General features: G+C 43.5%; 1 protein-coding gene across 2 annotated transcripts in view; it reads right to left on the bottom strand.

Annotated features, from left to right (window-relative positions):
- Positions 1–335: 335 nt before the first annotated feature.
- LOC139567068 (mineralocorticoid receptor-like) overlaps positions 336–22,410 on the bottom strand; it is a 101,799-nt gene continuing 79,724 nt past the window's right edge. For both annotated transcript variants that reach the window (XM_071388522.1, XM_071388523.1), the window contains exons 4-9: positions 21,657–21,773; positions 20,354–20,713; positions 18,307–18,451; positions 10,912–11,042; positions 2,692–2,849; positions 336–1,225 (exon numbers count right to left, since the gene is read on the bottom strand). In XM_071388522.1, the coding sequence (XP_071244623.1) occupies positions 1,070–1,225; positions 2,692–2,849; positions 10,912–11,042; positions 18,307–18,451; positions 20,354–20,713; positions 21,657–21,773 (1,067 nt within the window). In that variant the 3' untranslated portion in view covers positions 336–1,069. The remainder of the gene's footprint in view (positions 1,226–2,691; positions 2,850–10,911; positions 11,043–18,306; positions 18,452–20,353; positions 20,714–21,656; positions 21,774–22,410) is intronic.

The raw sequence follows: 22,410 nt of genomic DNA, 5'->3' as shown, positions 1-22,410 counted from the left end.
GGAAAGTCGTCATTGTGAATCCATCAGGTTTTTCCATACTCCCGCACCTATTTTGGATGGAATTAATCTATTGACAAATGTTGCGTAGTTAATCATCTATATATCAGAAAGCCTTCACGTATGACATGGCAGATTCACTTTTAACTGTTACTTAACTTTTTTCACACTGGATCACACAAAACACCATACTTTGAAAATTCTTCATTTTGAAGTTTTTGCATATTGATAAGAGTTACGTTTTTTGATCGTTATACAACGTTAAAACAATTTTAGTTATGTGGGCATTTGGGTGTTGTAATGCACACCACTGCAGAATAAAAGTGGAATTGGTTAGCTTTTTATGCAACTATTCAGTTTATTGTTAAGCTTGTATAGCCCTTGGAGTATGTTCAAATAGACCTTGATCCTCTCACAGAAACCCTACATTTAGTCTGTCATGAAAAAAGTATATGTTGCCATGTAACCTAATGAAAATACACTGCATAGCAACATCTAAGCATTGTTTTCCATATTGTCAGAGTAGTAGTACTAGTATCCATGAATCAATGCAAAAGCACAGTTATCATCTGACATTTTTCAGGATGGTTTGATGGTGTATGTTACTGTCTACCTGTGTGCGTGCTGCATTACTGTACACGTGGGTCTGTGTGAATGTATGGACTGTAGCGCAACCAAAAAAATGTATGGCTTCGTATCCATAGAAAAACATTATCATCATCGTCTTTGGGAGGGGGTAAGCTAAGGGTCGGGATGCTTCTTTGTCACATTTTAAAAAGTCCTCCTCAGTGCATTTTCCTTGGCTCTGAGATGTCACTCACTCAGCGTCACCTCTAACCGGCGGACGGAGACTGCAGTGTGGGGGACTCAACTTCCTCCACCTCACTTCCTGCCCCTCACGTGTCACTTCCTGTCCCATTTGAGAAAGGGGAGGGGGCAGCAGATCGATTGGCTGGCATAGTAGTTAGGCCACTCCTGAGGCTAGGGTCCTTCCTTGGCCTTCCTCCTCTCCCACTCCTCCCCCTCTCGTTATTTCATTCTCTCCTCTCTTCCTCCCAAGGACTCAGTACAGTCACTTCTTGTGGAAGTAGAGGGTGTGTTTGTTGCCCGACTCCACCTTTGGTATCTGGTCACTGATTATCTCCACCAGCATCTCTGGAAACTCCACCTTCAGAGCCTGAGACTCACGGAACGTGTAGAAACAGAAGTCTAGCAGGTTCCCCACCAGCTAGAGGACAGAAAGAGGGAGGGATCAATCAATGACATGTTATTTGTCACATATGGACTAACAGTGAAATGGGTCCTTCCCAACAATGCAGAGAGATAAATGTAGAAAAAAGAACACAAGGAATAAATACACATGGAGCGGGGGAGGGAGAGCGGGAAGGAGAGTTTGATAGAATCCAGCTGTGTTTGCATAGGGATTTCATTGGCTTATCATGAAGTGTGAATAATACACAGTACAATCAAAGCCTCGTTCTTGGAAGTTGGGGTTAACTTTGTGCCCAGGGAGACCTTGAATTGGCATTCCCCTTTTCTGACATGTGTCCGGTTACCTTACCGTACCTTATTCAGAGTGATGCCACCTACCATAGCCAGATCCTTAGGTTAACTTTGTCATGGCATTGATATAACTAATTGTTTATCGGTTAGGGGTCACGACTCATGAGTCTGACATACCACTAGGGGGTGCTACTGATTCTCAATAGACTATACTTCCTCTTCTACATAGGGCATGGTTTCCCAAACTAGGGGTTGCATGATTTGAAAATGGGATCACGAGGGAAACTCTGGGGGAAAATAAGTACAATAATTGCTTGGTTCGTAGAACCAGGGTTACGTCAGTAACCTCCGGTAGCCGCTAGATGTGGTTGTAATAAACAGAGCGGTTCCTGTTGTCTTCCTACAAATGCGTCTCTCTTTTGAACGGTTTAAGCTACAAAATATTATGACCCCATCACTGAAGGATAAGACTCATGAACACGTATGTGTCTACAATGCCCACAAACAGTGCAGGACTCATTAGAACAGAGTGGACAAGACCAGGCACTAAATCAGACTGGGGAAAAAAAGAACATCAATGAGGATATATGATCTTCAGTGTAGAAATGAACAAGATTATTGCCTGATGATCTTCTGAACTTCCCAATACCTTTCTGATGCATGTCAATCACTTCAAATCCTACTTCCTTCAAAAGTATGGTTTGACAGACTGATTTTAGACTGTCATAGCCCCAATATCAGGGACTTCTCCCAGCATTTGTGAGATGTGAGTATTTTTCCTAATGCTTCTAGCTCCTAATGTTTCACCACATGCTAAGTTGTCCTTGCATAACCCCTACAGTCAGTGCGTTCAGTGCATTTAGTTAGGGAGACAGTTGTATTGACCCACCAGGCCACCACTCTGAGCCTGGACATTGATTCCTCCATGTTCCATTCATTCACCAATACAGGGCAATCTCTGCCCATTCCAAAATAAACACACTTTAGGGCTAGTCATTGGAATGCAATATGTTATTTCAGAGATACTACCTTACATTGTTAAACTCCAGTCAGTGATGGGGACCTGCTATTTGAACTTGCTCTGTCTATCCATAGCATAGAGAAGGCTTGTTGATGGGACTTGACATGGTGATGTGGCGCTGGGTACAGTGCCTGATGTTATGGATACAGTGATGTGGGTCCAGTGCTTACATCATGCATGGCGTCCAGTAGCTTGGTGAGCTGGAAGAAGCGCTGCCACGTCTGTCCAGAGTTGTTGGTGGCCTTACCCACAGACCTCCTCAGCTCCTTGATGTAGTTCACTCTCATCTCCTCAAACGCTGCCTGGTTCTTTAGACCCTCTTTGGGAACTGAGAGGAGAGAGGAAGCCAAAAGATACGTATTAATGGGAGGTGTAAACAACTAGCCTACATAACACAAGACACATGTATTGTATAAGCACATGGCAATTTGACCTAAACTTGACCTGAGAACATTTCATTTGAACACCGTACGGTTCACACACCCTACAGTTCTAACCATGACATAAGGTGTCATAAGCAGTCATAACAGGTATTTTCATCAATTACCTTTTTTACTCTTTTTTTCCCATTATTGTTGACCAACCACATCAACCCTTTGTCACTTCACCCATTTAATTCAGTACATGGTAGTTGTCCTCTTTTGACTTACAGCGTCAGTCAAATAACTATCAAAGAGCGTGATGAACATATTGAAACAGGATGTACAGACAGAGTATTTTAAGTGAGAAATTAGATGTGTCTTCTCAGGATGGATGCAGGTATCCTCTCCATTTCTCCATTTCTAAATCTCTCTTTCCCTTTAGCTCTCTCATTCTCTCTCTCTCTCTCCCTCGCTCATATCTCCGTAGAGGACAAACTAACGGCGATATGGCTGCCTGCCAACCTCATCTTAAATGACATTCCGCGTCTGGCTGGCTAACTGATTAAGAAACACCTCGTCTCTCAAAGAATGTCTGTCTCTCAAGTCTCCCAACACAGTCTCTCTTAGATCTTTCTTCTAGTGTAGGCCTACAGGAACACTTCTGATATACACTGTGGTGTAATGAACAAAGTGCTGCAGGTACGGTAATCAAACTAACCAGCACTGTGCCTTTATCACTAGTAGCATGCAACTCTGCCACTGTTATTCCACTGTTGCACTGGAGGTTGGTGGCACCTTAATTGGGGAGGGGTGATGGCTGGAGCGCAATCAGTGGAATTGTATCAGCATGGTTTTTATGTTTTTGTTGACTCTATAGTGAGCCATTCTCCCCTCAGCAGCCTCCTGTGCACTGTTGATTATCATAGCTGCTACTACTACAGTAGATTATCATAGTACACAGTAACCTACATTATTATGGTCATACAGAGACGACATGTTATTCAGACATATATTGAAAACAGGTCTATAGGTCACAATTGTTTAGTTTTATTAAGTGCACTACCATGGGACAGTGTTAGTTAGGGTACTCTACACACACACACACACACACACCCTGTTGGCACACTAAGGCAGGTGTTCTCTAGCTAATGTTGGTAATTGACTAAGCAGCTTCAGGTAATGATTACCTCAAACCAGAGCAACCAACTGTTCCAAATGACACACTTTAAAGTCTAATTGACATCCTGTTTCATAGGGAGAAGGCTGACACACCGTAGCCCAGGTTAGTAGGCTACCTGCCAGGCTGGTCCCAAATCTGTTGGTGCTGTATAGCCAACTCCTATGGTCAGACATGGCGTGGCCTTAGCTGGTCTCAGTTCTGTATGTGCTGTATAGCAAACTCCTATGGTCAGAATAATCATGCCGCACAAACAGGTCTAGGACCTGCCTGGTCCCAGATCTGATCCAAACATTACATGACAGTGACCATAGCAGTTAGCAAGACCGCACAAACCAATCTGGGATCAGTCTAGAAGCCTAGGCTTGCCAACATGACGACAATAACCCTAGGAGATAGCAAGATAACACAAACAGATCTAGGACCAGTCTAGGAGGATAAGCTACCTGCCTGGCTAGATCCTTCTGGTGTCACAGCGTGGCTTGACCTGCCTCACAGTGGTACACTAATGACAAGCTGCTCTCCTTGTACTGTTTCTATGGTCAGTTTTGATACCTTTAAAAATGTAAATTAAAAAAGCTATTTTTTGGGTTGCCTATGGCTGCGTTCAGGCACTGTTTTGACCCTTGAGGCCTGCATTTGATATACAGATTTAGGATCTTAATTTGATCACCCTGTTACAGGAGACCTTTCCTGCTATGCAGGCCATTTGAAACGTGTAGTGTATTTGAGGTTTAAAAAGGCTTCTGAAGTTTAATACCACTTTGAAATTCCAGACTTGATTTCCCCTTGTATGTATCAACCACTACAACAATGCAGGGCCGGCGTTATGTGCGAGCCTTAGGGGGTCTGGCCCGCCCTACCGTACCTACTTGCCCATCCAAATGAAATATTGATCTGACTGAGATGCACGCTGACAGAAAGGCTCAATCTCAGATAAAGTATCAGCGCGAGCGAAACAGCACCCCTCTGTCTCCGTATGTGCAGACCATGTATCTGATAGTCTGGACAAAAGGAGTATGGCATGTCATACTTAAATCTGTGGATTGTTTCAAATCACATGCAGAGGCCTATGCCTATTTGGGAAGCCAGCAATCTGGGCAGCGCGCTTGGCAATAGGCCTAGTTGATTATTTAGTTGCGGGTGTCAGTGAAAATGATCTTAAATGTGTGAAGATAATGTGTCTTGAGTATCATTTTAAAGTGTTGAGACAAGAAGGGGAGTGGTGTGTGTGTGTGTGTGGCGACGATATGGGCGTCTTTCTCCAGAATACATGCACTCAGTTCTCCAGAATGTGCTCCGCTGTCTGCTGCACATTCATTGTTTCATTGTGTGAATTGTTTGCCCTTTGATTACATTTTTTATCAATTCACCATTACATATGTAACGAGTAGGTCTACTAAATGTACCCTTCATCCCTGTCATCTGGCTACATTCATTTCTGTTAATGTATTACAGACATTTACTATTCTTATTCTAAGAGTGGAAACGTTGTTTGCAGAGAAATCAGTTTGTTAATGTAATAACCATAATTTAGGAGTTTTGACAATTTTTGGGGTCTTTTGTTTGGAGGGCTCCATGTGAGCAATGCGGATGTGGGTGGTTGAGGGAGCGGGCACGCCAACCTGCTGAGTTGATACAATATTGCACTTTACTAGCGATCGCTCAAGTCAAGACAGGTAGAAAGGGAGGCAGACAGGCGTAGTATAGAGATTAATACAATTGACAGAACCTGAATTTTCATCAGGCTTATTTATTAGTCGGCTTTAGGTCTATGTATTTTACTTAGTTGACGATGGAAGTTATAGGCCTACTGCTGCATTGGCCTATAGGCTACCTCTGAGTAACATGCACTAATGTCTTTAGCTGCCAAAGGATCACGGTGTATCAATGTGTTCATATTGTGGCAAAGGCTGGTGCTCTTGCATTAGTTGAATTTAAACTTTTAGATTTTATTTATTTTGATTCAGATTTTTATGATTAACAACGTGAACAATAATTTTGAGAAACGAAAACGTTATTGAAATGAAACTGTTCCACAAATATTTTTATATAAAATATAATCCTTAACTGGAACGTAGATCGGTAGAAATGGTAGGATAAATGGTAAACTTCCCCAAACTTGAAACTATGAGCTGCCTGTGGTCTTTACTATCACACCCAATAACACAATTTCTGGGAAAAAAACGGCCCGTTTTTAGAAATCAAATGCCCATCCAACTGATTCGCTCTGTTGCCTGCCCTGCAACAATGTCCATTCATTATAATTCACATTTCCTGTTGCTACAGGATTATTTTCCTTCTGTAGCAAACTGGCTCAAATTAAGATCCTACATCTGTACTATACTCTGTCTGTAGTAAATGTGGTGCACCTGCAAGTAAACATTTAATTGTACTGTGTACACCATGTGTGTCATGTACATATGACAAATACACTTGATTTGATTTTATGTTTAGTTAGCCTAGTTTGAAGCTTTGCATTTGAAGACTTAACCCAAACCAACATGTGGCAGACAGAAACACACACCTGTTGATGCTGAGAGCCATGTGAGAAAATACAGTTGACAGGACTTTTTGTTTCTTAGAACACACAGCCACAGGCAAGAGTAGGACTTGAGCCTGTCAGTTAGCATTGCATCTTGGAGGAAATCACTCAGCGAATGGCAATGCTCAGAGTCGTACGTACGCAGGCACGACAGACACACACACAAACCTAGCCTAGAACGTAGCAGAGACCAAGAGCAAAAAAACGACAAAGCAATAACGAGAGCTCTGGAAAAGCATCAAGGCGAGAGAGAGAGGGATTCTGTTCTTTCTGTTTCGCGGCTTGTGTTGTGGCCCTTATTAACAGGAACATGCTAAAACCAGTGCCACATTTGGGCCCTTTGTTTTCGCCCCACTGACCCTAATTTAATTCAGCTCCAGTTGGCATTTAGCGTCTAGGGCCGGCAGAAAGTGTGTTATTTAGGGGCGTGGCCGGCAAAGTGTAATTTAGGGGCGTGGCCGGCAGAAAGTGCCATTTAGGGGCGTGACCGGCAGAAAGTGCCATTTAGGGGCGTGGCCGGCAAGTGTCATTTAGGGGCGTGGCTGGCAGTGTCTTTTAGGGGCGTGGCCGGCAGAACGTGAAATTTAGGGGCGTGGCCGTCAGAAAGTGTCATTTAGGGGCTTGGCCAGTAGAAAGTGTCATTTAGGGGCGTGGCTGGCAGAAAGTGTCATTTAGGGGCGTGGCCGGCAGAAAGTGGGGCAATTACTCAACGCAGGTACCCAACCTAGATGTCAACCAGGCCGTATTTCACACTCACGCACGCACATCCATATTTCTTAAGCAGCCCGGGTTTAATAAATAATAATAAGCACCAAATGGAAGAAAACTGACTGAAATAGGGAGGGACTATCTATACCTGAACTTGTCCAATAAGAAATGCTTGTTTTCATTTTCCAATGCAAAACCTTTTGCTACGGTGCTTCCTAATGAATATGACCCAGGATTGCAACCTGTTGAACCCTGTTCTTTTTTTCTCCTTTTTTTTCACAACCTAGAAATACTTGCATTGCTTCTGCCTCCTGATATGTTCTGTACATAGCCTATATATTATATTGGGTGTCATAGGATATTTTCACAATCGTTAAACACACATGACATGGTAGACATGTAGCTTCCTGCTTTAGTCTTACCAGCTCATACCTCACTGACTGTGTGTCTTGGCCTTGATTCAAGCCATGATGTACCGGCTTACAAAGGGAAATGCAGGGTACTTCAATAAATAAAGACTGCCATACAAATATGCTTGTAGACTGTTATCCTCCTAGATAAAACCTAATCCAGAAAGATATAGCATCCTGTCGCACCGGAAACGTTTAATAAAACAATGTCAAAAACAGCCCCCCTAATGAATAACACTCAAAGGATTATTATCTATCTGACAAATATATCAGATTATAATAATGTATTATGGTTTATATCATGATTATAGTGCTTTTTTTTACTAGTTTTAGAACACTACTTTATGTGGGGTAACTCACGTTATCTACCATTAGTGTAGCACCCAGCTAGCGAGCGAGGCTAATGCATGTCAAGTTTAGAAACCGTTTTATGACCAAATCATCCACCACAATATGTATTAGGGGGCGTTCTATTACGGAGTATTGTTTAAAGGATAATGTTTCCATACATTATCACTGTGGAGCCGAAGGGTTCATCTGTTTTCATCAGATCACACCCATTCTACAGGGTCTCATGAGACACTGCAGGGCATGTGAACCCTTAACCAAAGTCAAAGACAAAAAACAGCTCCAAACACAACTACTTCTCGGTAAACACCTTTCCACAATAACTCATCACACACACACACACATTATCCTTATCTCTCTTCATTAGTTGGTTACAGTCTGTGCTCAAGAATATGGAGGGAGGTGGTAGCTGGAAATGTTTTCTCTGTCTCGAAAGTATCAGATCTAATTTCACTGTTCGCACCAAATATTAAAAGAGGATGAAATAGCCTTTTACAAACCTAAAAAGTAAACAACATAAAATTCATAGTCACTTCAGTATAGAAGGATTGAGATGCTAAAATGAGAACCTCAATATCATCATCCACAAGAAGACCTACAGTAGGATGCAATCTCTGACGGACGCTACTAAAACACTATTCTGACAGATTCATGCAGCCACATAAGACCAGTCAGATCACCACAGCGCTCTCTCTCTCTCTCTCTCCCTCCATTTGGGCCATGTTTGAAGGAAGTAGGAGAAAAACAGCAGGTTTTGGAGTGCTGCCCAGTGCTTGACTGGGCTTTATTAAGTACAGCAGGGCTCTTTGGAGGCTCTAGAGGATGAGGAGGGAAGAGGCAACAACAACAGACGGACCAGAGAGCTCTCTCGTTCTTTCTGGGCTGTTTCTCTCTCTCTCACTCTCTTTCTACCTCTTCCTCCATCTTACTCTCTCTCTCTCCCTGCTCTCTCGTGCTGTCAGTTTTTCTATCTCTCTCTCTCTCATTCCATCCATCCTCTCCCCACCGTCCCACTTCCACTCCAACAGCACTCCTGCTTTCAGATTAATTTACTGACACTCAGGTTATGTCAAGCCAGTGTCAATGCCCTTTGGGAATGCTTAGAAAAGACTAAAATCTAATTTAATTCAAATTACACAAGTGTGTTATGTCATTGATTGATCTCATTTTCATTTAAGGTACACATTTTTATATTTTTTTATTATTCTTTTTTAATGCATATCCCGAGTGGGGTCATGGCCAGTGTCGCTGGAGCAATTAGGGTTAAGTGCCTTGCTCAAGCGCTCATCAACAGATTATTATAAAATGTTTTACCTTGTTGGCTCCAATATTCAAACCAGCAGCCTTTGGGCTACTGGCCCAACGCTCTAACCTCGAGGCTACCTGCCGCCCCTTGCAGGTAGATAAAGCAATATGCAACTAAATTAGGTGTCGATAACGTAATTTTGTATTAAAGGGGTCATAGCTGCGGGAAGTAGTTTGAGGGTGGAGGTGCTGCAATGTTTTGTTGTAATGAAGCCCTGTATTTACTTCCCCAAAGCCAGATGAACTCGTGGATACAATGTTTGTCTCTCCATGCAGTTTGAAAGGAGTTGCTAACTAGCATTGGCGCAATTGCTAACGCTAGTTAGCACTGGCTCGCGAAATTACCTCTAATAACTCCCTCTGGATGCAGAGACGTACAAATGTAAATCCATGAGTTTATCCGACTGCAGAAGTAGATAAATGGCTTCATTGTCAAAATCCCAAAGCATCCCTTTAATAGTTTGTCATTTTCCGCTCTGTTTGCTCTAACAACACTCCTAGCCAGGCTTCCATTATCAATCAGGCAGAAATCCATGGAAAGCTGAGTAGTGCTGCCTCTGGCTCCACGTGAGACTACCCAGCATCCTCCAAACGGAGGCCCTGCCTGCCTGACAAGTCTAATAAACATTCCTACAAATCCGCACGGCGGCAGTTCAAAGCAGAGTAGAGGGCTGAAGCCTGGCCCCCCAAAATAGCTCCCATAACTGGCCTATGTAGCCTTGCCCTCCTGTAGCTCTGCCTGCCTGCTCTGTCCCGACTGCATTTACTGCTGGATGCCAACAAGAACCTTGTCCTCAGTTGCCATATGGTGAAACAATATGGGGGTCTCACTTTCTTTATGTCCCGTGTGGCTCAGTTGTTAGAGCATGGCGCTTGCGATGGCAGGGTTGTGGGTTCGATTCCCGCGGGGGACCAGTAAAAAAATGTGTGCACTCCCTACTGTAAGTTGCTCTGGATAAGAGCGTCTGCTTAACGCCTAAAATGTAAATCCCTCTCTCACACTGAGATTCTTCTCTCTCTGTGTACTTTCTCACTATTTTACCTCTCACTCTCTCTCCATCGATTGCCCTCTCCCTTCTCTTTCTCTCTGGCACATTAGTGTCATGACAGGTTGCATGCCAGGGGTATAGCATAATCGTTGCATCCTGTAGTGTCACCCAATCCCGCTTGCCGTGCATACCTAGAATGTATACTACTCCAGCTTATTATAGACATGACACTGTATGTATACCTGTTATTATTGTTATTCCCTGGTTCCTGTTTGTGTTCCAACTCTAAGCTCAGCAAACAAATGACAAGTGATGTACCTGTTATTTACTCTGTCAACCTGCTTGTATACTGACATGTGGCTGATACACACTACCTCACTGCAGCTAGCTGTTGATTGGTGCAACACAAACACACACACCATATAGACTCTCTTTCTCTCACACACACACAACGCACTGCTGTATGCACACACTCACTTAGAGTTGGATGTTTTTCTGGCAAAGGAACTCACACTCCCCCCTTCCACACACCTTCAGCTGACTTACCTGTGCTGAGCAGCAGCAACACTTTCATGGAGAGGAACTCTTGGTAGGTGAGCTGCAGCCTGACAAACTCCTGGCTCACCTGCCTCATGCCCAGACACAGGTCGTACATGGCTGACTGCTGCATGCGGTCCCTGGAGGAGAGGGGGGAGAAAGGATGGTTGGTCAGTGCCTGAGGCCTATTGCTTCTTGCTCTCACTATACAGTGCTGTAAGTTTACCTCTAAAAACAACTGAGTGCATTCCACGTCAGTTCCACGAAATTCCGTTGAACCAATGTGGAATAGACGTTGAATTGACGTCTGTGTCAAGTGGGATGGCTCAGTAAGCTCCCATTAGCATTGACTGTATTGTATCCAGCCAAACTAATCTCAGATGTCCATGAAATACAGCCAACATCCCCAAAACACTGTGAATCATCCATGTAAACTCTTATATGTACATTTCCCACCATCCACCACATGATAACATGCAACATATTGTATCCTCCCCCCTACACACACACACACACACACACACACACACACACTACTGCGCCTCAACCCTTTGGAACATCTTTCCACATGGTTATTCTACTCGATGGGATGAGTTGAGAGCCAAATTCCTCTAGAGTGCAGAGCACTGCACACACACAGTAACACAACACAGATGACTTAGCTGCTTCAGTACGCTGTGTAAAGGCTGGGAAAGACTTACTGCATCACCCCAGTCATGGTACCTGAAAACACACACATACACTAGCATACACACTCTGTCCTAAGCATAGTCACTCACACACCATATCAGAGAAGTTGATCTCAATCCTGTCAACGTGCAGAAACGGCAACCAACAACAACGGGGCAGAGGGACAGTAGAGTAGGTTTGGTCTGATGGAGAGGGAGAGCCAATGAGAAATGTGCTATGTGTTATGCAGATGCCGCAAATCCCAGGGAATGATGTGTTTTGGAAGCCACCTTCTCCACTTTAAATCACCCATCATGTCGAGACTCGAATAATCAAATGCAAGCGGTGTGGCTCCACTTGAAAGGGACTTCACCATAGGGCTGCATAGCAAATTGCACCCCATGCCCTATTTAGTGCACTACTTCTGACCAGAGCCCTATGGGGCTAGGGTGTGATTTGGGATGCAGCTCATGTGATACTACTGCAGAAACCGCATCGTAACACTAGGACAGAGGGAGATTCTGCTCTGTGAATCAAGCCAGTCTTAACATTCTGAAACAGGTTTGCAGCAACAAGGGAGAATTGGTGCATATGTTCTCATTATAAGCATAAAGCAGGTTTAAAATACTAATGAGTCCAATTAGTTTACTGTATACGATGTACATCTGGCTGCGTGAGGCTTGGTTTAGCTGAGTGTCTCGTTCTCTTTCTGTCTGTCTGACTTTATCTGACTAACTTAAGAACATATGAAAAATGTATGTGTTTTAGAAGTAGCATTGTGTTGGAGTTCTGCAAACTGCATTTCATTATTTGGAGAACCTTGGGTCTGAGTATAAAAAGTCTCTACATATTTTGTCTGAAATCAATTTTGCTGAATCATTGCCCAAAATGAGAAGAAACCCACTGCCCCTGTTTTTCCTCTCTGCTGTCTCTCACCGTTGCCATGGAGAGATTCAGGAAGCAAGAGCGAGGACTTAAAAAATGTAAAAAGTCAGACTCACTTCACTAATGTGAATATCCCTGATAGACAAAGCAACTACAACTGTATAACCCCCACTTAAAATACACTAGTTTGTATTGTGAGTTGTTTTTCTTGGGGTCACTGGATATTATTGGCAAACGTCTTTCAGAGTCTTGTTTATACCTCGTTATCTTCTGTCCTCTTGGGTCGAGACGGAACTTTGCATGACCTTCTTGACCCTTCTCCTCTGTCAATCGCTACAGTTTGCACCCACTACGGGCCCAAAAGTTGGAACAATCGTTTTAATAGAGCTATTGCAAGCTATTATCAAACATTAATGCATAAATTAAGTTTAAAGAGCCACTGAACACAGATTGGCATGTGTGTTTTTTCTGTTGCTCATTAGAAAGATGAGATTTCAGTCTTGGAAGTGTGTGCCTGACCAATTCTGCATTTGGTTAATGACGTTTGTCCCCCATGAAACACTGTAGACGCAGAAGCCTATTTAATTTCCTCATAATCCCCAGAATAAATCTAAGAACTCAAGAAATCTTTCATACATTTTTACATTTATGCCAATGATGTTTTAGTAGTGCAATTTTACATCTAACTAAGGTATTTGGTGCAGTATTTCTCAAGTAAATAATGTGTGATGTGTTGTCTTATGTAAACAAAGTCGGAGTTGCTGGGTAGGTCTGTCTCACTGTCTATGCTATTGGATAGACAGCAATCACTGCAGCTGTTCACCCCATGTTAGTGGGAAAATGGACAAATCGCCAAATCAAAACCCAACCTTCATTTACATGTGACGCACAGATGATCCAAACTCCATTTAAGACGAGACTGACTTTATGACCAAAATTATCCTATTTACACATTGTAGACAATTTTGACACTAGAATAACCGTTTCTGACTCATATCGATGCCACATAGTTTTCAAAGGGATTCGTTGCTTTTTGAAGGCAGTTGCTCTTTAATTTAGATGTATTTGTCTTTGACATCAAGAGCACATTTGTCTTTTTTTTGTTCTCTCTCAATCAGTAGACCTAACTAAATTAGGACGAAAAATCCAAGTGGGCGGACTATCCAGCTCCAGCCAATCAATTCATTAAACAATGTCAAGACAAGGAAGTCACTAAGGAGCCATGGAAACAATACAGTTAACAAACTGCTTCCTCGAGGACTAGAGATGAACAAACTGCTTCCTCCTCGAGGACTAGAGATGAACAAACTGCTTCCTCCTTGAGGACTAGATGAACAAATGTGGAAAAAGTATGGATTGTTTGATATACTGATGCTGTTAACTGACTGGCAGACAAACAGACGGGCAAACCATAAGACAAAGATAAACGGGCAGACAGAAAGGTAGGCCGATAGACGGATCGAGCGACAGAGTAGCTTCTCTACTCTATACGTCTCTATAGAGCGATAGACAGGTTAGTTTCTCTGCTCTACACGTCTCTATAGGCTGATAGACAGGTTAGTTTCTCTCCTCTATAGGCCGACAGACATGTTAGTTTATCTACTCTATACGTCTCTATAGGCCGACAGACATGTTAGTTTATCTTCTCTATACGTCTCTATGGGCCGACAGACAGGTTAGTTTCTCTATACGTCTCTATAGGCCGGCAGACATGTTAGTTTCTCTACACGTCTCTATAGAGCGACAGACGGGTTAGTTTCTCTATACGTCTCTATAGGCCGGCAGACATGTTAGTTTCTCTACACGTCTCTATAGAGCGACAGACGGGTTAGTTTCTCTACTCATCTCTATAGAGCGACAGACGGGTTAGTTTCTCTACTCATCTCTATAGAGCGACAGACGGGTTCGTTTTTTTACTCGTCGATATAGAGCGACAGACGGGTTCGTTTTTTTACTCGCCGATATAGAGCGACAGACGGGTTAGTTTCTCTACTCGTCGATATAGAGCGATAGACGGGTTAGTTTTTTTACTCGTCGATATAGAGCGACAGACGGGTTAGTTTTTTTACTCGTCGATATAGAGCGACAGACGGGTTAGTTTCTCTACTCGTCGCTATAAAGCGACAGACTGTTTAGTTTCTCTACTCGTCTCTATAGAGCGACAGACAGGTTAGTTTCTCTACTCGTCGCTATAAAGCGACAGACTGTTTAGTTTCTCTACTCGTCTCTATAGAGCGACAGACAGGTTAGTTTCTCTACACGTCTCTATAGAGCGACAGACTGTTTAGTTTCTCTACTCGTCTCTATAGAGCGACAGACGGGTTAGTTTCTCTACTCATCTCTATAGAGCGACAGACGGGTTAGTTTCTCTACTCGTCTCTATAGAGCGACAGACGGGTTAGTTTCTCTACACGTCTCTATAGAGCGACAGACAGGTTAGTTTCTCTACTCGTCTCTATAGAGCGACAGACGGGTTAGTTTCTCTACACGTCTCTATAGAGCGACAGACAGGTTAGTTTCTCTACTCATCGCTATAGAGCGACAGACAGGTTAGTTTCTCTACTCATTGCTATAGAGCGACAGACTGGTTAGTTTCTCTACTCGTCTCTATAGAGCGACAGACAGGTTAGTTTCTCTACTCATCGCTATAGAGCGACAGACAGGTTAGTTTCTCTACTCATTGCTATAGAGCGACAGACTGGTTAGTTTCTCTACTCATTGCTATAGAGCGACAGACAGGTTAGTTTCTCTACTCGTCTCTATAGAGCGACAGACTGGTTAGTTTCTCTACTCATCGCTATAGAGCGACAGACAGGTTAGTTTCTCTACTCATTGCTATAGAGCGACAGACTGGTTAGTTTCTCTACTCATTGCTATAGAGCGACAGACTGGTTAGTTTCTCTACTCGTCTCTATAGAGCGACAGACAGGTTAGTTTCTCTACTCGTCTCTATAGAGCGACAGACAGGTTAGTTTCTCTACTCGTCTCTATAGAGCGACAGACTGGTTAGTTTCTCTACTCATCGCTATAGAGCGACAGACTGGTTAGTTTCTCTACTCGTCGCTATAGAGCGACAGACGGGTTAGTTTCTCTACACGTCTCTATAGAGCGACAGACGGGTTAGTTTCTCTACTCGTCTCTATAGAGCGACAGATGGGTTAGTTTCTCTACTCGTCGATATAGAGCGACAGACGGGTTAGTTTCTCTACTCGTCGATATAGAGCGACAGACGGGTTAGTTTCTCTACTCGTCGATATAGAGCGACAGACGGGTTAGTTTCTCTACTCGTCGATATAGAGCGAGAGACAGGTTAGTTTCTCTACACGTCTCTATAGAGCGACAGACGGGTTAGTTTCTCTACTCGTCGATATAGAGCGACAGACAGGTTAGTTTCTCTACTCATCTCTATAGAGCGACAGACAGGTTAGTTTCTCTACACGTCTCTATAGAGCGACAGACGGGTTAGTTTCTCTACTCGTCGCTATAGAGCGACAGACGGGTTAGTTTCTCTACTCATCGCTATAGAGCGACAGACTGGTTAGTTTCTCTACTCGTCGATATAGAGCGACAGACTGGTTCGTTTCTCTACACGTCTCTATAGAGCGACAGACGGGTTAGCTTCTCTACACGTCCCTATAGAGCGACAGACGGGTTAGTTTCTCTACTCGTCTCTATAGAGCGACAGACTGGTTCGTTTCTCTACACGTCTCTATAGAGCGACAGACGGGTTAGCATCTCTACTCGTCTCTATAGAGCGACAGACGGGTTAGTTTCTCTACTCGTCTCTATAGAGCGACAGACGGGTTAGTTTCTCTACTCGTCGATATAGAGCGACAGACGGGTTAGTTTCTCTACACGTCGCTATAGAGCGACAGACGGGTTAGTTTCTCTACTCGTCGCTATAGAGCGACAGACGGGTTAGTTTCTCTACTCATCGCTATAGAGCGACAGACTGGTTAGTTTCTCTACTCGTCGATATAGAGCGACAGACTGGTTCGTTTCTCTACACGTCTCTATAGAGCGACAGACGGGTTAGCTTCTCTACACGTCCCTATAGAGCGACAGACGGGTTAGTTTCTCTACTCGTCTCTATAGAGCGACAGACTGGTTCGTTTCTCTACACGTCTCTATAGAGCGACAGACGGGTTAGCATCTCTACTCGTCTCTATAGAGCGACAGACGGGTTAGTTTCTCTACTCGTCTCTATAGAGCGACAGACGGGTTAGTTTCTCTACTCGTCGATATAGAGCGACAGACGGGTTAGTTTCTCTACACGTCGCTATAGAGCGACAGACGGGTTAGTTTCTCTACTCGTCTCTATAGAGCGACAGACAGGTTAGTTTCTCTACTCGTCTCTATAGAGCGACAGACAGGTTAGTTTCTCTACTCATCTCTATAGAGCGACAGACAGGTTAGTTTCTCTACTCATCTCTATAGAGCGACAGACAGGTTAGTTTCTCTACTCATCTCTATAGAGCGACAGACTGGTTAGTTTCTCTACTCGTCGCTATAGAGCGACAGACGGGTTAGTTTCTCTACTCATCTCTATAGAGCGACAGACGGGTTAGTTTCTCTACTCGTCGATATAGAGCGATAGACGGGTTAGTTTTTTTACTCGTCGATATAGAGCGATAGACGGGTTAGTTTTTTTACTCGTCGATATAGAGCGATAGACGGGTTAGTTTTTTTACTCGTCGATATAGAGCGATAGACGGGTTAGTTTTTTTACTCGTCGATATAGAGCGATAGACGGGTTAGTTTCTCTACTTGTCGATATAGAGCGACAGACTGGTTAGTTTCTCTACTCGGCGCTATAGAGTGACAGACAGATTAGTTTCTCTATACGTCTCTATCTCTACAGGGACATGCTATAGCCTTCCTCCTAACTGGGGACCTTGGCCTGATACCATGGTCAGTCACTGACACACTGGGGATAGTGGGGACACTAGGGTGACATGCAGGTTTTCGTGACAGAGCACTATGGACATTCCAGTCGACATCCAGGCCATGCAGTAAATCAAGTTGGTGTAGGATACGTCTCATGGGGATCGTCACCCAGAATACCTGGACCATCTGTCATTCAGACAGGCAGTTCCACTGTAACTGCGTCACACACAGGCGTTTCAGAAGTTCTTAGAATATGTATCAGCAGCACATGCTTAGGAAGACATCTACTGTAGTTAACTTCATGATCATAGATGGAATTAGTTCAATGATAGAATGTAACTTTCTCATTTTACTTTACATGTAATGACATTGTATCCCAGCATACTTTGTCTCTGCAATGACTTCATTATTGTCTGTCCTTTTTGTGTGTGTGCCAGGAAACCTTGCATTGAAGTCCTTTTACAAAATAAAACAAGCCAACTATCAATTACACTCCGTCTGGGCTTGATGCACTTTCCCCAGCCACCTGTAGGGGCCAGTATTTTCCCTCTGCCCTGGCCCTGTCCAGGTCCCATACCATTACCCTCCACTTCAATGCACCAGTCATGCACCACAGCTCCAATATGCAGCTGCCCCATATACATTTCCTCCTCCTGTTCAAATATATTAGAGTGTATCACATGCCCCATTGACTCCCCGCTCCGCTCTGATCAACTGTGCTCTGGGGATCGAGGAGCCGTTTAGAGGTACAAAAGCCTTTGCGTTAGGGAGCAGGGTTATCCGACTATCAGTCAGAAGACACTGAGCAGTTTTTTCAAGCCCGTCGTCACTCTGGGAGAAGTAGGAGGAACTATGAACTTGACGTTTGGCTTTGTTTGGAACTCTATAACTTTTTCTTCTGAATACTGCATATCTGTAAAGTGTGGCGTGCGAGACGACTAGGTTGGTGGTAGACAGACTTACTCGTTGAAGACGAGGTCGGGGGCGAAGTAGAGCATCTGTCCGTTGGTGTGTTTGTAGGACCTCCAGCTGAGACTGAAGGAGGACAGACACATCCAAGAGTACTGGATCAGGGTGATTTGGTCCTCTATGGGCAGGCCCCGGAAACCTGGAAGAGAGAGAGGACCATTATTGATGTGATATGTTCCTGCATGTTTGATTTGGCAATGAAAGTCCCTGAAGTCCACTGTTAGAAGGCTATTGAATTGAATCGACGGGGCTGATGAGAAGGGAAACGGTGAGAGGTAGTGAGTCTTAAATTGAGTACAGTAGTTAATGCAGGACCTGTGACATAGCTAGAGAGATACAGGTACAACAACCCATGAGGCATTCACCCAGTCTTTCCTCTCTGTCTCGTGTGTGTGTGTGTGTGTGTGTGTGTGTGTGTGTGTGTGTGTGTGTGTGTGTGTGTGTGTGTGTGTGTGTGTACTGTATACGCATATGGCAAGGTGCCTAGCAGCACCAATATTTGTTCAGACATGAACAAACCGCTGCAGAGTATTTGCCCGGTGTTGTTTTACACAAAATCTCCCAAGGCTTCTAATTATTGGCCTGTTGTCTATGTGGGCCCTTAAATAGACTAACGGGAAAGTTGCCAATCTCTCACTCCAACTTTATACAGAACATTACATATAAACTCTTCCTCATTCTGTAATGCATAGACCCAACGAGGATGCGAATGCTGCAACTGAAAGTGACTTATCAGAGCTTAGGTACTATTCCAGGCTTTGCATGTCAGTCGTCAGCCATGCAACCGCTGCCAAGCCCGCGATGTGTCACGGTATCAATTCATTGTTGAATTAGTGTGTGGGTTGTATTGCTGGCTACGCCTGTGGCGTTTTTTAAAGTACTCAAAGCTCTTGATTCAAATAACTGGCTTACTGTACATCAATGGTGCTCCCTGGAAGAATCTATAGCTGGGTCTAAGATGCTTATTAAAATATTAACTTTTGGGTCGCCCATCAAAGTGCTTGAAGACTGAAGACACTCAACAAGTCAATAGTGTTTACAGTGACTACAGTACAGGATGCTGCTCACAGCATATACTAGGCTTCCTGTGTACTGTGGCACTGTACTGTCCAGTACAGTACAAGGCTTGTTTATAGTCTACAGCAGCCATGTAGCGCAAAGCAGTCTGCCTTATTAGTGCGAGTCTTCTGGAGTTGAGCTTCTGAGCTTTTATTAGCAGAGCTAAGTCCAAATGTAAACTGAATGCAGTGGAACTTTCAAAGTCAGAGAGAGACTCGGAGAGAGGGAAAGGGGAGAGAGAGGGGCTGGTTTCCACCTACTGTGTCTTTCTATTTATACGTCCGGATACGGCAAGCAGACACCCTGGAAGAGGTATCAAATATTTGCAATACAGCAAATTAAACAGCATCAAAGAGGTGACTGTAAGGCATCTTTTGAATATTTCACCAACTGACAGTTTTTAGGAACTTACTCACCTCTTTAAAAAAACAAATGGTATATTAAAGTAAAATTTTGCGTAAACGAGTTCGATTTACATTATTTATAAAAGGCTGATGGATGTAAATTAGCTCCAGTTTCCAAATCTTAAATCTTGATTGCATTTTCGCTTTAAATAGGATGCTATCGCTAATCTCATTAAAGCATTGCAGAATAATTTCCTAACGAGATCGGGAAAATTACTGCCGAATATATTCAGAAGACGCAAATGTTAATAATACCACACCATGTCAAAATATCCCTGGAGTATAAAATACATGATAGTGATTTCTCCTAACAGCTAATACGCCCACTCAAGAGATTTACCCATGTCTCTGCCCCCAAGCATTTAGAACGGAATGGGATCAAGTTGACTCTAGACATTGATCTGTTTCAGATGTCCCTTCAAAGATATTATTGTATAGGAAAGGAAGATAACCCACTCTTCCTTACATCCGTACTGCCAAATCCCATCCAGAACCCCCATGTCTGTCTAACCTGGAAGGAGTTTGGCCTCCACCAAAGAAATTAGAAAAAAAAGGAAGATACTGTATCTCACTCTAACCTGGAAGTACTTTGGCCCACTTGACCACACGGATCATCTGTTTCCCAGCCAGCTGGTTGAGGCTGGACAGCAGGTGGTCGGTGGTGTCAGGCTGGGTGTTGTCGTAGCCCGCAAACACCACCTCTGGCTCGATCAGCTCCAACACGCTGCAGATGGACGGGGGCAGGTAGGGGGTCACCAGCCCACCTCCAGGGCCGTGGGGCACCAGGGCGTTAGTGGGGCTGGTGCTCAGCTCCTTCTCACCTGAGGACAAGTACCCCCCTCCACCTCCAGATCCAGGGCACGTCTGCCCCCCCTCCTTGGTGGGGGTCGAGTCTTCGTTCACACCCTTCAGCTTGCCTAGCTTCTTAGACTTCCGTGCTGTAGGGAGGAAGAGAGAATGACACTCCAACTTAAAGTATAACTTATCATGATGTTTCTGCATTGTGGTGTTTCAAAATGTTCTGTTGACAGAGAGCATGTAAAGTGTACGTACTGAAGTAGCTACAAATATTCAAGCTGAATTTGAGCGTAACTTTGTTTGGCAATTGTTGGACTTTTGGAAGCTAAGTGTCATTTTGACCATTCCATAAGGCGGTGCACAATTGGCCCAGCATCGTCAGGGTTAGGGGAGGGTGTGGTTGGGGTAGGCCGTCATTGTAAAATAAGAATTTGTTCTTAATTGACTTGCCTAGTTAAAGGTTAAATCAAAAATTCAAATAAAATATTCTATCGGCACTTTGATTTCTGTTTGTCAGATGTAGTAGTGCTCAAGATATCCTAACAGAACTGTTTTCTGCCTCTCTCCAGGGACGTTGTAACTTTCAGAGGGAAAGTGTGTTAGGAAGTGAATCAGGATTTGGAGACTGTCCACCTTTGACAAAGTACAGTAAGGAAAACATTTGTTCTGTATATTGCAATAGCGGTAAAACGGAAAACCTTCTTTTGCTGTATAAGCAAGTCTATTTTGGTTCCCTGGCAGTATCCAAACTCTGTATCACACGTTAATACTGGCCTGTAAACTGTACTTGGCTGTGTATTCTGTAATGATACAGAACGTCTCAAAGTAGCACCGATTCGACGACAATTTGACTCCACACGCTAACGCTCTTAACTTTGTTTTTACGGTTCTACGACTAGTCGGGGCACCGACATATTTCACAGGTTCCTGCCATTGAACCTGCCTATGATCAGACTAGGAATCTGATTGGCCGCTCAGCAATAATAGCCCTTAGTCCTAGAAAGCTCACATTCCCTTGGAATAGGGTGTTATTTTAGATGTATAGGTTCAGATTTAGGATGTCTGGCATTTATGATTCCGTACCTCCGAGATTCATCCCGGCTTGGAGACACTTCCGTACTCGACAGGCCGGACAGTTTTTCCTCCGGATCTTATCGATGATACAGTCATTCCTTCCGGCACACAGGTAGTTGTGCTGGCCTTAACACACACAGACAGGAAGACAGGAAGTTTAATAGTGAGCCAAACGCTGAGAGACAAGACAGCAGGAAGCTGAAACATATGGAGGACAATAGGATACCTTACAGATGTAGGATCTTAATTTGATCACCCTATTGCAGGAAAACATTGTGTACTTAATGTTTAAAAATGTTTCTGAAGATATTTAGACTTTGACACTTCAGACTTGATTTTCCCTTACGAACAATTTATCAACCCCTACAAAAATGTCCATTAATTATAATCAACATAATCGTTGACATATCCTGTTAGCGGGATTATTTTCCTGCTGTAGCAAACTGGCTCAAATTAAGATCCTACATCTGTACTCAAATGCATTGGAGTGTTTCCATAATATACTGTAACAACCTAAAATTCCAAGAAATATTGATACCTTAAGCCATTCTTGCACACAGACATATACAGTACATATACTGAGGACTTCCTCAACTGGCCAGTATGGTCTCATGATATGAATACTACATCCATAGAAACGTAGGCTTTACAATTGACTGCACATAACATCAAATGGGATTATTCCACTAGAACTATAAATAGTCACTAATGGTGTCTCTGTATGGTACATGGGTACTATATCTAAACACTAGAGTGTGGTTGG

Source organism: Salvelinus alpinus, unplaced genomic scaffold, assembly GCF_045679555.1.
Source record: "Salvelinus alpinus unplaced genomic scaffold, SLU_Salpinus.1 scaffold_41, whole genome shotgun sequence".
Classification (NCBI taxonomy): domain Eukaryota; kingdom Metazoa; phylum Chordata; class Actinopteri; order Salmoniformes; family Salmonidae; genus Salvelinus; species Salvelinus alpinus.
The sequence above is the reverse complement of the archived record's forward strand: the minus strand, read 5'-3'. Positions and strand labels throughout refer to the sequence as shown.